The sequence below is a fragment of the Barbus barbus genome (genome assembly GCF_936440315.1).
Source record: "Barbus barbus genome assembly, chromosome: 2".
NCBI lineage: Eukaryota > Metazoa > Chordata > Actinopteri > Cypriniformes > Cyprinidae > Barbus > Barbus barbus.
Window position 1 is genome coordinate 39238332 of NC_136730.1, and position 15229 is coordinate 39253560.

The 15229-nt window shown below is 35.6% G+C and overlaps 1 protein-coding gene across 2 annotated transcripts in view; it reads right to left on the reverse strand.

The window, feature by feature from the left end:
• Positions 1-15229, reverse strand: part of LOC306888010 (anoctamin-1-like) — a 49365-nt gene that overhangs the window by 22156 nt on the left and 11980 nt on the right. For both annotated transcript variants that reach the window (XM_079446101.1, XM_079446102.1), the window contains exons 3-11: positions 14597-14914; positions 10431-10529; positions 10186-10337; positions 9789-9843; positions 9327-9378; positions 7677-7732; positions 7528-7569; positions 3401-3465; positions 308-442 (exon numbers count right to left, since the gene is read on the reverse strand). In XM_079446101.1, coding sequence (XP_079302227.1) covers positions 308-442; positions 3401-3465; positions 7528-7569; positions 7677-7732; positions 9327-9378; positions 9789-9843; positions 10186-10337; positions 10431-10529; positions 14597-14914 — 974 coding nt within the window. The remainder of the gene's footprint in view (positions 1-307; positions 443-3400; positions 3466-7527; positions 7570-7676; positions 7733-9326; positions 9379-9788; positions 9844-10185; positions 10338-10430; positions 10530-14596; positions 14915-15229) is intronic.

Here is a 15229-nt window from a genome sequence, read left to right on the forward strand (position 1 = left end):
TAAAAATCTTACCACAAAGTTCAAAGCCATTGCAAAAGAGTATGTCTTGCTGTCGGGAGACGCTGCTGAAACGTGTTTCTTAGGGGTGTGAGACAGTGGAATGTGTTTGAACTCGATGCCACATATAAGAATTAAGAATGTGTCAATCAAAATTATGTGAAAAACTAATTCTATATAATTAAACGGTTATAAGCTGATAATTTATGCATGTAACTGTCAACGGTTTAGGGAGGGGTTACATGCTAGTTAGCACACTTTTTACAAAAACAATGCAAATAAACCAATAAAAACAATTTTATAAGATGACCTAGGGATGTTGTCGTCCACAGTGGCACAGCCGTACAGGAACACAATAACTCCAACAATTGCTGCTGGGATTAGCATCTGAGTATACACTCCCAGCCAGGCAAAGTACAGGCCCACTTTCTCACCAAAATATTTCCTGAGAGAGATAAAGCAGTTTCAAGTAGAGCAATAAAGACAATGGATTCAAGCAAAAGAAGTGACAATTACTATGTAGCAAACATCAGGGAGAATACATCCTCCTCTGTAGCCTGAATGGTAATGGATTGTCAGTCTTTTCAATGTGCAATGTTTCAATTTTATTCATTCTAAAAATGTGATATGTAATGAAATAAGTGAAAAGAACACATTTTAATTATAGCTAATACTTAATATTTCTTTTCCAAAAAGTTTTAAACATACTAATGACCTCCTACAGGACCTTCTCCATGACATAATTTCCTGTTTTAGGTTTTATTTTTTTCTGCATGTTGGTTGCACCACATGACTTTAAATAGTATTAGTCAACAGTGAAGCACTTTTATTTTAATAATATTTTTCCCTATGAAAATAAAAAGAAAAATTTACCAGACTATTACCTTGACATTTTTTACATTATTTTTGCTCATCATTGAAGAGGTCTGCTTCATTTATTGTATGTACGAATTGCATTTTTAAGGTATTTTTTAATAAATGAATAAATTCAGACAAAAAAATGAGTGTAAAGTCAATGACGTCGATCCTATAAGTCGATTATTATAATGGCAGTACATTAATCTAGTAAACTAGTGTTATTTTAAGATCTTGATATAGTGTGACAATATTTTGAATTAAATTCTATTTTAATATTTTATCATTTCACTTTAATTGTAGTTTAACATTTTAATAATCTTGTTGTGCTTTTGTCATTTGTCATTTTGTTTTATATATATATATATATATATATATACACATATATAACACACATACACACACATACATACAGTCCCCTCCATAAGTATTGGAACAGTAAAGACAAAATTGCTCTGTTGGCTGTGGAGTCAAGACATTTGCAAATATGATTAAAAGATGAATATGAGACAACTACAGAATGTGACATTTTATTATTAGACGTTTCAACACATACATGTTTTACCAAATAAAAAGAACATCACTTTTAAAGTTCATCCCACTCATTGATGTGAGCATAAGTATTGGGACAGTTGAACATAAGGCAGATATAAAAGATTAAAAGCTATTATTTAGTTTCAGATCCCTTGCGCACAATCACAGCAGTGAGTCTGTGACCCATAGACATCACCAGACTCTTGGTCTCATCCTTTGAAATACTTTTCCCAGCCTTTAATGCAGCCAATTCCAATTGTTGCTTGTTTTGGGGAGTTTCTGCCTTTACTCTCCTCTTCAGCTGGTGAAATTCATGTTCAATCAGATTTAAATCTGGAGATTGACTTGGGCAATCTAAGATTTCCATTTCTTTGCTCTCATAAATTCCTTGACTGAACTGGCAGGGTGTTTTGGGTCATGGTCCTGATGCAATATGAAGCACTTCCCAATGAATCTGGTGGCATTTTCTTGAATATTGGTAGGCAAGATGGTTTTGTACCCTTACAAATTCATTCTGCTACTGTCATCATACATTAAGTCATCAGTAAAGTTGAGAGGGCCTGATCCAGAGACAGCCATGCATGCCCATGCCATGACACCAAGTCTAGTCAAGTCACCTTTATTTATATAGCGCTAAATTGTGTCAAAGCAACTGCACAATATCAAAAAATGAAAATAGTGTGTCAATAATGTAAAATGAAAAGATTAAAAAAAGATTTTCAGTTAAAGGCATTTCATTATTGAATTCAGTGATGTCATCATCCAGCTCAGTTCAGTTTAAATAGTGTCTTTGCAATCAGGTCGACGATATCGCTGGAAATTAAGTGTCCCCAACTGTGCAAACCAGAGGCGACAGCGGCAAGGAACCAAAACTCCATCGGTGACAGAATGGAGAAAAAAACCTTGGGAGAAACCAGGCTCAGTCGGGGGGCCAGTTCTCCTCTGGCCACCTCCACCATGCTTTACAGATGAGGCTGTATGCTTGGGATCATTTGCAGTTCCCTTTTTTTCTCCACAATTTTGCTTTCCCATCACTTAGATAAAGGTTCATCTTTGTCTCATTGGTCCATAAACACAGTTCCAAAACTGTGCTTTTTTGCAAACTCTAATCTTGCCTTTCTATTTTTGGTGCTGGTCAGAGGTTTGCATCTTGCTGTGTAGCATCTGTAATTCTGTGTCAAAGTCTCCTGAGGACAGTAGATTGTCAGAGAATCACCCCAGCTTTCTGGAAGTTGTTGGTGATTTTACAGACACGTCTTTTAGGGTTAATTTTCACAGCTTTTATGATTTGTCTGTCATCAACTACTGTTGTTTTCTCAGCCGATCAGGTCGTTGTTGGTTGCTGGTGGTTTCCAAACTCTTAACTTCTCCATGCCCTTTGTTTTTGCTATAGCTCTAATTGACTTCCTCTTTTCTTTTAGCATCCAAATTGCTTGCAGTATTCAGAATGCAGAAGTAATGGATATAACTGATACAACACATTCACTGCTTTTAATATCTGAAGAATTAATGCAACAGGACACAGCAGATCACTTAGAAAGCCCTGTGAGGCAATACTTATGCTCACATCAGATAGAGGGATGAAACTCTAAAAGTGCTGATCTTCTTAGCTGGTAAAACATCTATGTGTTGAAACGGCTAATAATAAAATGTGACATTCTGTAGTTTTGTCTCATATTCATCTTTTAATCATATTTGTATATGTCTTGACTCTACAGCCAACAGAGCAATTTTGTCTTAACTGTTCCAATACTTTTGGAGGGCACAGTAGATGTTTTAAATCATCAGACATTATCAAACTTTAGACAACGCTCACCCTTTATGAACTGATGATAAACATTATCCACAACTACACTGTGTCCTTTAAACAAATCCTGTCTGAATAGGGCTTTTGACAATCTGACTCCTTCATAATGTGTATCAGTAAGGTATTTCTAAAATCTCCCCTCTTGCTAGTTCATAATTCCAGGGCAAACATTTGTCTCTGGCAGTGCATTTATTGTCAGTATAATACCTGACCAGTCCGATGGGCTGGTACTTGTAGAATATGCTGTAACTCGCCCACTGTTCATACAAGATCTGCAAAGACAGAACTAAAATTACATACAGCCTGGAACATCCATTCATACAGCATGGCTGAAATACACACTGAGTGCACTTTGGAGTTTAATGAAAATGGAAAAATAACTGATTATTCCATTGAACACTGATGAAAAGGACAAATGAAGCCTCTCTCTACCATCATGTTAGTAATTTTGAATGTAATGACTTCAGTTCGGTGCTCCTGGGGATGTAATGTACAACAGGTATAGGAGTAAGTGAAGGCAGATTTACAACATAGCTGCACGGAGATCTCCAATCACCAGAACACACTTAAGTCAAAAAAGAAGCGTTTTGTCAGAGAAAGCAAGGCAGGGAAGGTCAAAACATTGTGAAATATGACATAAAATAATACACAACCCTCTAATAACAACATTCAATAGTGAATCCACCAGATTAAGTCTGAGAAGCAGGGTCTGTTTTCTTTCTCTTGAGCTTGGTGTATAAAGAACGGCATAAGTGTATGATTTCTACATATCTACAAATCACATTGAATGGATGAAATGGATGGATTAATCATCAAGTAAACAAGCAGTGATCACACAACTCAATTAAATAAATTTAATCAATTCAATTAATGGATGGATTAACAAATGGAGCTACCTGCCCTTTTTTTAAACGACAGCTTAGTCTTACTTGCTTGATGCATGAGAAAAAAAAAACTCATCAGCCATTATTCCAGTCTTCAATGTCACAAGATCCTTCAGAAATCATACTAATATGCTGATTTATTATCACAGTTGGAAATAGTTGTGCTGCTTAGTATTTTTAGTAACCTATGATACAAAACCACTTGATGTACGTATATACCATTTACTCTTTTTAAGTTCTTGAAAATAACTGTTATACATTATTTTGAGAAGGGCCACACTACCCACTACGACTCAACAGTAAGCCTGCACGAGTGCTGCTCACAGATGGCTGGATTGGGAAATGATCCTGTTGCCTTGGTGACCTGACAATTATTCTGAGCTTGCTGCAGGCAAGTCCAGAGTCTCACCAGGTCTCCTCTACACAAGCTAGGTCTTGAGACTCTGCAGCCCGTTTATAGGGTTTAATTATATCTTAAGTAGACGATATGAGATTCAATTACCAGATTCTTGTGTCTAAACAGGTAAAACAGGGTTCAAGAAATATTCAAGGGAATTTAAATGTATTGATAAAAAATGCTAAACAGTTTAAGAGAACAGCTGTAGAGAGGATTTAATAATAACAACTCTTTTCTCTACACAGAATACAGACCTGAATGGAGGAATTTATCACTTTATATAGCCTATTGATTGTTCCCATCTGAATGCTGGAAATCCTACTGCAGGCACCTTTCTGGCTTTGCAAATCTCTGATTTATGCCTTCATTATCTCCTATCACCCAAGGTACAAAGGCAGCTGTTGTGTATTGTCTAACACTTCTAACACAAATCTAAAAGAATTTCAAATCACATAAGCCAATATTTTATTCACAATAGAACGTAGATAACATAACACCTGTTTAAACTGAGAAATTTTAAAATTGTATGCACAAAATGAGCTCATTTCAGCATAATTTTTTTGATGCCTGCTACAGGTCTCAAAATAGTTGTGACAGGGGCATGTTTACCATGGTGTAGCATCTCCTCTTCTTTTCAAAACAGTTTGAAGATATCTGAGCATCGAGGTTATGAGTTTCTAGAGTTTTTTCTGGTTTTGGAATTTGGTCCCTTTCTTTCCTGATATAGGTTTCCAGCTGCTGAAGAGTTTGTGGTCGCCTTTGATGAATGGTTCATTTAATGATGCGCCAAATGGTCTCTATAGGTGAAAGATCTGGACTGCAGGCAGGCCAATTCAGCACCCGGAATGTTCTACTACGAAGCCATGCTGTTGTAATAGCTGCGGTATGTGGTTTTGCATTGTCCTGCTGAAATACACAAGGCCTTCCCTGAAAAAGACATCATCTAGAGGGGAGCATATATTGCTCTAAAACCTTTATATACCTTTCAGCATTCATAGCGCCTTCCAAAACATGCAAGCTGCCCATACCGTATGCACTTATGCACCCCCGTACCATCAGAGATGCTGGCTTTTGAACTGAATGCTGATAACAAACTGGAAGGTCTCACTCTTCTTTAGCCCGGAGGACACGGCGTCCGTGATTTCCAACAAGAATGTCAAATTTGGACTCGTCTGACCATACTACACTTTTCCACTTTCAAACAGTCCATTTTAAATGAGCCTTGGCCCACAGGACATGACAGCGCCTCTGGACTATGTTCACAAATGGCTTCCTTTTTGCATGATAGAGCTTTAGTTGGCATCTGCAGATGGCACGGCAGATTGTGTTTACCGACAGTGGTTTCTGGAAGTATTCCTGGGCCCATTTAGTAATGTCAATGACAGAATCATGCCGATGAGTGATGCAGTGTCATCTGAGGCATCCAACAAAGGTCTTCGGCCTTGTCCCTTATGCACAGAGATTTCTCCAGTTTCTCTGAATCTTTTGATGATGTTATGTACTGTAGATGATGAGATTTGCAAAGCCTTTGCAATTTGACGTTGAGGAACGCTGTTTTTAAAGTATTCCACAATCGTTTTATGCACTCTTTCACAGATTGGAGAGCCTCAGCCCATCTTTGCTTCTGAGAGACTCTGCCTCTCTAAGACATCCCTTTTATATCATGTTACAGACCTGATGTCAATTAAGTTACTTAGTTGCTAGATGTTCTCCCAACTGAAACCTTTCAAAATGGCTTGCTTTTTCAGCCCTTTGTTGCCCCCCCTGCCAACTTTTTTGAGACCTGTAGCAGGTATCAAATTTGAAATCCATTTAGTGGATAAAAGTGTAAAATTTCTCAGTTTAAAAATGTTATGTTCTGTACGTTCTATTATGAATAAAATATTGTCTCATGTGATTTGAAAGTCTTTTAATTTTCATTTTATTCAAATTTTAAAAAACGTCCCAACATTTCCAGAATTTGGGTTGTAAATACTGAGAAATCGGTCACAAAAAGAATGAAGAAAGATATAAAATTAACCATAATACTAAAATGAATTAAAATATATTATTTATATTAATATACTTTTTTCTTAATTTTCCTTAATATATATAGTATGTAACATTGATTTAAAGTAAAAATATTTTGTAACATTATAAATACATTGTTTAAATTATAACTAATATTTTTATATATATGTTACAGTAGCCAAAAAGAGCTTGATGCTCTGCAACTTCAGAAAACACTTGCAAATAGAAAAAGCACCAGCAAATCAAGAAAAAATCATCAACAGTTTGACAGCAGGTGCTGCACAACACAAACCAATAAAGAGACGCATTGCAAATGCTCACAACACAACCAAATAAAGAATTTTATTTGCAGCACGTTTCTTTATTTGGTTGTGTTGTGAGTATTTGCAGTGCATTTCTTTATTTGGTTGTGTTGTGAGCATTTGCAGCGCGTGTGTTGTCAAATTAAGTTGTTTTCTTAATTTGCAAGTGTTTTTTTCTATTTGCTGTGCGTTGAGCTCTCTCGGCCACAGTAATATATTCTACATTCGTACTGCAAGAAAAAGCATGCCAAATCCATTTTTTTGCATGACTCAAATCTTTTTTTCCCTAACATTTTCCTATACACACTAAATGTAAGGGATCATATTGTAAATATTTAATTAGCTCCTCATTCTTGTGTTTGTCCTCCTTTTCACATGTGCCCAACTTTTCAGGTGTCCACAACATATTACCTTATAAATGAATGCATAAACATAGACTTCAGTGGCTTTCTGATGACAGCATGCTGCATGCCATCTTTGTTATTTTTCTTTTGCTTATGCGTGTCAGTTCAAAACCATGACTTGTTCACACTCAAATCTCGTATCAAAACAAAGTGAACAGCCAAAAAAAATAAAGAAGTAAAACCTGAGCAAAAAACAAAAAACAAAAACAAAATACTGAATTGAGCACTAAAGCTTGCAGTGTGAATGTAGACTAATGTATAAATGTTTCACAAAAATCAGTGTGAGATTAAAATATCTGAAGTCTAACATAAGAGTATGCATTTTAATGTCTTTTACCTTTCTGTCATTTGTTTCAGCGTTTACGCCATCAATATCACCCTGTAATTAAAGTAATCAAATTAACTTAAAGCAATAGAACAATCAATTGGAAAGAACTGAAAGGATGTTTGTTCACATAAAATATAACAAAATATGATGTTACCCACATCATGCAAGGGGTAGGCCTCTGTGTAGACACCACTGCCCAGCAGACTGCGGATTCCTGTGAACATAAAATTGAGTCAATTGCTAATTGTTGTGTTATTAAACACAAAAGACTTGAAACACTTTTCACACTTGAAATAGTTAACCCTTGGTCATTCTAAACCCCAGGTAAACTGAATCCTGGGTTTCACACTGTGCATACCTAAACCTAATGTTTGCGATGTCAGTGTCATTGATTGGATGAGCAATACCAGCATGTGACCAGTCTACATAATGGCTCTAGCATCTTCGTATTACACACTGCAGACTGTATATCAAGTTTTTCCCGAATAGACTTTTCAGTGGACAGTAAAAGTAAGAATAAAACTGTCTCATCTTTACTCCAATTCATGTTTTCCATCACCATTTCCATCACCAACGACTGTTTATACAATGCGCATTGTTCCCGTGACTGTCAAAATGATGTGAATATGCACACATTTGGCTGTCAGTTAAGCATGCATGCAAAACATTCTATTACTGCATCATTTCACATTGCACAAACCATGCCTTAGGTAAAAGCAGCGCTAAAGTGAGAAACATACTTTTACCCAGGGTTAAAAGTGAGGTTTAGAGCAATGACAACCCAGGGTTAAGCACAGTGTGAAAAGCCCTAAAGCATACTCATGAATCACCAATCTATTCAAGCAACCACTGTCCTTGGATATTAGGGGCTGGGTTATGTGTGAGTTGCTTGCTCAATATTTGTGCACATTTATAACTGTAGACTACTGTAAGTGCTTCAACTGCAAGAGAGCAATACCTTAGTTATGGCATGATTTGGTTACACTTTATTTTAAGGTGTCCTTGTTACAGTGTAATTAAACAATAAAGTAATATTCATTAACAACATATAATTAATATAGGGTTAGAATTAGGGCTTGATTTACTGTTAGTAACTTGCATAATTTACTGTTATTTCTTTAGTAAATAACTAAAATTCTTTCTGGTTTGCACTCTATCTATTCTGCCATGTGCCCTATGTCACTTTATCTATCTTTTTTATTTTTCTACAATGTCCTCAGACTGACAAGCTCTTCTTGCACTACACATATATCTGCACAGTTTTGGTTTATTTAACTGGTTTGCACTCCATCTATTCTGCCATGTGCCTTATGTCACTTTATCTATCTTTTTTTATTTTTATTTTTCTACAATGTTCTCAGATTGATAAGCTCTTTTTGCACTACAAATATATCTGCACAGTTTTGTTTTTATTTAACTGGTTTGCACTATCTGCCATGCGCCTTATGCCACTTTATCTATTTCTTTATTTTTTTTCTACAATGTCCTTACTTGTATAGCTATAGAGTTGTATGTACATATGTTTAAACCGTATTATCTGTATTTGAACGTGTTTAATGTTAACTGTTTACACCAAGGGTCTGAGGGTAACGCAATTTCAATTCTCTGTATGTATGTGCTGTACATGTGGAAGAATTGACAATAAAGCAGACTTGACTTGACTAGTAAGTACATGTAATGTGTAACAGACCTTAAAATAAAGGGTTACCATTGATTTTTGGTAACATTTCAATTCAACAACATTGTTGGATAGAATTCAGGTTCATTTGCACCAGTTTGTCAAGTAAAAATAAGAAGATGAGACTTACCCATGATATACTTAGCCCTTGTGCATTTTGTTCGTTTTAAGATCTCATACACCTGTTGATGATTATAAATAGATTTATAAGGATGATTATAATAAAGATGATTATGAATAGAATTCCTGATTGATAATACTAGACTCAAAATATAATTAAAATGGCATTAAACAATAGACAACGAAAGTTCTAAATATCACAGGATACCTTTAGGAGACTTAAATAGCCAAAGTAAATAAATAAACCCTGCTGAGAAAATCAATCTGAGGTTGGACAGCATTGTAAGAGGCAGCTGACAGATCAAGTGACTGAAATTATTGTCCACAAAAAGAACAACTTTGACGTCACTGACATTTTGGTGTGGAGCAACACAGGCTCTTTGGTAATCAAATCAGGGGATAAATTACATTGGGTCTTAAATCGTCCCTGACAAGGTAGGCAAAACAGTTTTCTAAGGGGACTGGTACTTACTATTGAGCTCCTGGTTTTGCTGTCAAAGAAGGAATTTCTATCTGATAAATCAAAGCTGTGAAAAGAAATGAAGGGTCATTTCATTGACTGTTTTGTGCCTCCCTTTTCAATTTTACAGGCAATAACATTCCATGGGGCAATAAAAACCAAAGGCGCATTTACAACACACTGCCTTTTAGAGGATTATTAATGAGCATCCTTCATATTTCACTACTTTAACTTGACCATAAATTTAAACATGTATAACAATCACATATTGTTTTCTATATTAAAACTAGCATTTGGGAAAATCATGCGTGATCAATGCACAATCAATTATTGTGGTCAATGAATGAAAATGCCTATGAGGTCAGCAGTCATCTTAAACATGAGCTTAGTGTGGCAGTGAATGACTTACAGATGCTGCTTTTCTCGTGAGAACGGATAGGAGAGGTGTTTCTCGTTTTCCGTCTGGTTTTCCCCAACTTTAGGTTGCAAGGGTGCAGTGACTTTCTGCATAAACATGTTGACCTTCTCTACAATGCTGCTTCCCTGACTGACTTCATATTTCTGAAAATGACATGATAGCACAACAAAGCACATCATGTTTGTGTAGAGCACTCAGATTCCCTTTATCACTTGATAAGGCTCAAGAAAATATACCTTTTTTGTTGGCATTTTGAGCTTCATAAACTCTGCTTCTCGACAAAGAACTTCCCAAGGAGCATGGATCTTCAAGAATCCCACACCTGGTAGTTTAGTCTGAAAAACAAAGATAAAGAAACATGGCCTCAGCATACGAACAGCACGCTGCTGTGTTCTCAGAATTAAAATCACTATGAGGGAAGAACGGTGATATTGCAGATCATGTTAGAGCACATATCACCGGCTTTTTGCTTCATGAAGAAAACGTGAGTGGTGTTTGCACTGGCAAAACTGCGTGGTTGCTAACTGGCCCAAGTTAAAAAGCCCACCCCCAAGTCTCTATGGTATTCTGGCACCTACATATGGGTTGGGCCATCCCGAATCCATCTAAATCTATGGAATGTTTTGCCTGTTTTATTGTACGAAGGGGTGGGCGATATGGCAAAAATATCATATCACGATTTTTTTCTGGAAAACCACAATTCACTATTTTATCACGATTCTTTGTCATGTTGGTTTTACTATTTTGGAAGTACAGCCAAACTAAATTCCCTATTTTAAAAACAAATCCTCGCAAGGTAAAAAATAAAATAAAAAAGAATGACAGATATTTAGGCCAAAGTGGGCAAAGCTAAAAATCTTTATTAACATTAAAGGCATAGTTCACCCCCAAAAAAAGTTGTTTTAAACCTAATTGAGTTTCCTTCTTCCGTTGAACATAAAAGTTATTTTGAAGAATGTGGGTAACCATAACATTTTAACGTCCATGATCAAAAACAGTGTTATTCCACACCATTAAATATATGGTAGACAATATTCGCATAAAAATAATAGCACACCTCTTTTCAACAAGATTCACAATTTTAAAGTAGATATCATTCACACGTTCATCAAATGGTGTGAGACTTATGCAGTTAATATAAAAACCATCAAGGTTTGTTCAAACTCTAAAGTATGAGTGATATTAATAGTGATGCTTATGATTGCTAAGAACCACTATCAACATCGCTCATACACAGTATTCTGAAAGATAAACATGCAAACCATTCATAAACTATCCAAGAAATGGACAAGATCTCTTTTCAAGGGTTTAACACACTATAGGTTTTCTTCTTCACGAAGGACCTTTTGAGAGAAATTCACAGAATTGAAGAAAAAAAATCTCAGCTGTGAAGAGAAGGGCTTCTCTCTTGGCTTTCTGAAGCTGAAAAGAGGGTTATGTAAGATTTGCTTCAAATGACCCACTCTTGTTATAACTCACATCCCACACACAAGGTCTGACCCAGTCTGTTCAATCCCAGCCACTGTTTTCAGTGAAGAACAACGCAAACAGGTATTTCTGCTCTTAGACTACATTATATACAAGTATTTACAAGTCTAATTCAACCCCAATTAAATACAAAATTTAATCTTAACATGCCACCATTTTTGTTGTGCGTGTCTTGCTAGTGTTTCTTCAGTGTATAAAACAAAATAACAGATTTTTTATTTTTTTTTCCTCTCTAAATCCAATGGTTTCATTTTTGTTTCGGGGAGTGACATCATTTTTGAAAACGTGATTCAAACAGAGCAAGTTTTCCTTATAGTCTTATCAGTATTTCATTAGATGTTTTCATTCACATTGGCCTTGCCAAGCTCAAGAGTTATGGGAAAAAACACAGCGATTCAGAAAAAAATATTGTTTCTGGCACAAATTTGAGTCAGAGGTGAAATAATATGATTCTTTAAAGTTCAGCAATAATATTCATGTGATATAATTCAATTTAGAAAGAGAGGTAGCTAAAAATGTCATGATATAAGACCCTGTGTGACATGAAATTATAAACAATAATCCGAATATTAAAGTGAACCCAAATTATTATATTCAGGAAGCAATTCTCCATACTTTTTCAGAGAGCTGCAAATCTTAGTCCTTTAGACCAATACTTCAGTTTATTCTCCTCTACACGATAAACACTTCACTTTGTTGATGATTATTCCACTAAGACCTCTTCAACTAATTCTGGATGAGCTGTCTGTGAGAACATCCAGCGTAATGGAGAAAGTTAAATCCCTGTAATCTGCAAATATCAAAGCATATGACATGGGTTTATAGAAGTTAAGCTCGAAAGACAAGCCGCTAATTATAATTAAACTGCAAATTAGCAGCATTACACAGTAAAGTAAATGTGAACTTGTTTTATGATTGCCAACAATCAAGCAATTACAGCGTTGGTGGGACTGGGGTACAATTTAGAGAAATAAATTCATTTATCCTAAGGGTGACAGCTCTTTAACATCAATAACATGTAATAAAATGCTTTCTACAAGCCGGCCTAGTGTTTCCACAGTCTTCTCCCAAAATAAACTTAAAATAAAATATCACTGAGAAGACACCTGACAAATAACATTATTAGTGTAGTCCTCCACACCAATGAAGTGTTTCAAAACTGGGTCAACAACAGGGAATGATTTTGCTGCTTTATAAGTGAATCACTCAAACCTAAATTCATTTAAAAAGCTAGCGAGGTTAATACAAATAATTTAGGATCAAAGTAATGTATCAAGCATATTGCCATTTGAGCGGTCTGGTCTTTGAATTTCATTTTCATGAAGACGATAGTCTCACGCATCCAGACTGTTAAAAATCTACATGAAGTTTGGTCCAATGCTGGCAAAGAGCTGCTAACAAGCCAATTCATAAGTTTCATTGCTCGAGTTGATGTGCATGGTTGCGTCTCTCAGTGGGTGGACGGTATCATTCGCAGTGGCAGAAATCCAGCTGAAATTATAGCCTTGGCGACAGAAACTTACAAAAAGGCACATCACAGTAGGCGCTTTCACACGTAATATTTTCTGGTAAATGACTGATGAATTACTGTTAGAGTACATGTATGAACAGGGCCTTTTGAGAAATACCAGGATTAGAAGTTGTAAAAATTACTACTACATTTAAGCATTTAGCTGGCGCTTTTATCCAAAGAGACTTACAATAGAGGAACATAAACAATTCATCACAGAGCAAGCAATACACATAGTATACAAAGGGAGAATTATTTCAAATCTAGATTGGGAAACAAGCTAGCTAGCGGAGAAGTAAAATCTTTATGCAAAATCCATAAATGTAAATGAAATTACGTGTTATTCACCAGTAAAGAAAGATAAAGATTAAATTTACTAGGTGCATGTGTGAAATCGGCTAATGTCTCCTAGTTTTTGAAATATACCCCATGGTTCAAAAATCCTTCTATTTCCAGTTTTCTAATTCAATCACAGACTTGGTCTGGTCACACAAAATCATTTCAAATTTAAAAGAATAGCCCAAAGCCCAACTACAGCAGTAAGGACACAAAGAAACAATATCGTCGGAATCACTTTCAGAGCATTTTTTCCAGCTGATGAACAATAAAAACTTTGACAGCCAATCAGAATCTTTACGGCTTTAAAGAGCTCGAGCATTTAAAGCAGCAGATGACATAACTGTAGGGGTTGGTGTGTACAGTAATATAGTTATTGTTATAGTTATCATTACAGTTATCGTTATAGTTACCTTTATAGTTACAGTTCTTGCTTTTAACTTTTAGATGTTCAAAGATGGTGTACTCATTATTTATGAATGAAAAAAATGCAACATGCAATATGGCGGAATAATACCCATCTTCTAAATAAAAGAACCATAGGATGTGGATTTAGGATTTGCGCACAGGACAGCACATACACACTGGCTAGTATTTAAGCAGCAGAAACAACATTTATAGTACTAGGTTTAATGTCAGATTATTATTTTAATAATTTAATAATTTTTAGTCATTTAAATGTGAGTGTATCAAGCAGTTTTTGAGAATTTAGGATTTCCTCATTCAAATAAATATGTAGGATTTGGATGCCCTAAATAAAAAATTAATTAAATAAAAAAATAATTAAACACTGTCCTTATTTTTTTTTTTAACCAAACGACAATTTTAGCAAAAAGCTAAAACGAACATATTGTGATTTTCCAGTATAATTTGAGAAGAAGCCAAAGAGTATTTTAAGCTTCAGTGGAAGCAAGAACATCTGACATTAACCATATGAGTTTTTCAGATGGTTAAATGTCACAAATTAAAAAATTTAGATATTGAAAAATTACTCATTTTATGTTAAATTAGATTACGAATCCCAGATTTTCATGGACCCACTGTAACTGAAAACACAGTGGGACTCACCCCTTCCTCTTTCTCCATCTCAAGGCCCATTTCTCGCAGGTTCTCCTCAAACTCCTCCCTGCGGAGGCGCTGGTCGTCCTCATGGTAATCCAGCCTCTGCTCCTGGGCTGTGAGTTCGGGGTCCTCATGAGCAGGTGACTTTTTCCGTTCACGTCTGAATCCGCAACACAAACAGGACTTGGGTGACTGTTTGTGGGTGCTCTGGGGCTTCTGAACGTGGTAGGTGAGTACATAATCTATCCTCCTTAGGCCATCCTGGAAATACGGCCACAGTTTTGCGTCCTTTGGTCTCTCATTTCCCTGCTGAGCTTTTTGGAGCTGGGGAAAGAAAAAAAAAATATGACATGCATCTGTATATTTTTATAAGAGACTAATTTGCATTAGTAGATTATATAAGATAATTTTAAGTGAATATCTGTGGACATTTTATTCAAAATAAATAGAGAGATAAAATTATATAGACAGAAGTGATAATGGTATTTGAAAATGACTTTACAATAACAAAATCATGATGCTAACTGTGATCTTCAAACCAAAAATAAATAAAATGAGTAATATTAAGTTATCATACGCTTCTTACAAAAACAGACATACATCTGTCTCTGTACTCAGAGAATGTAATAGACATTTTCT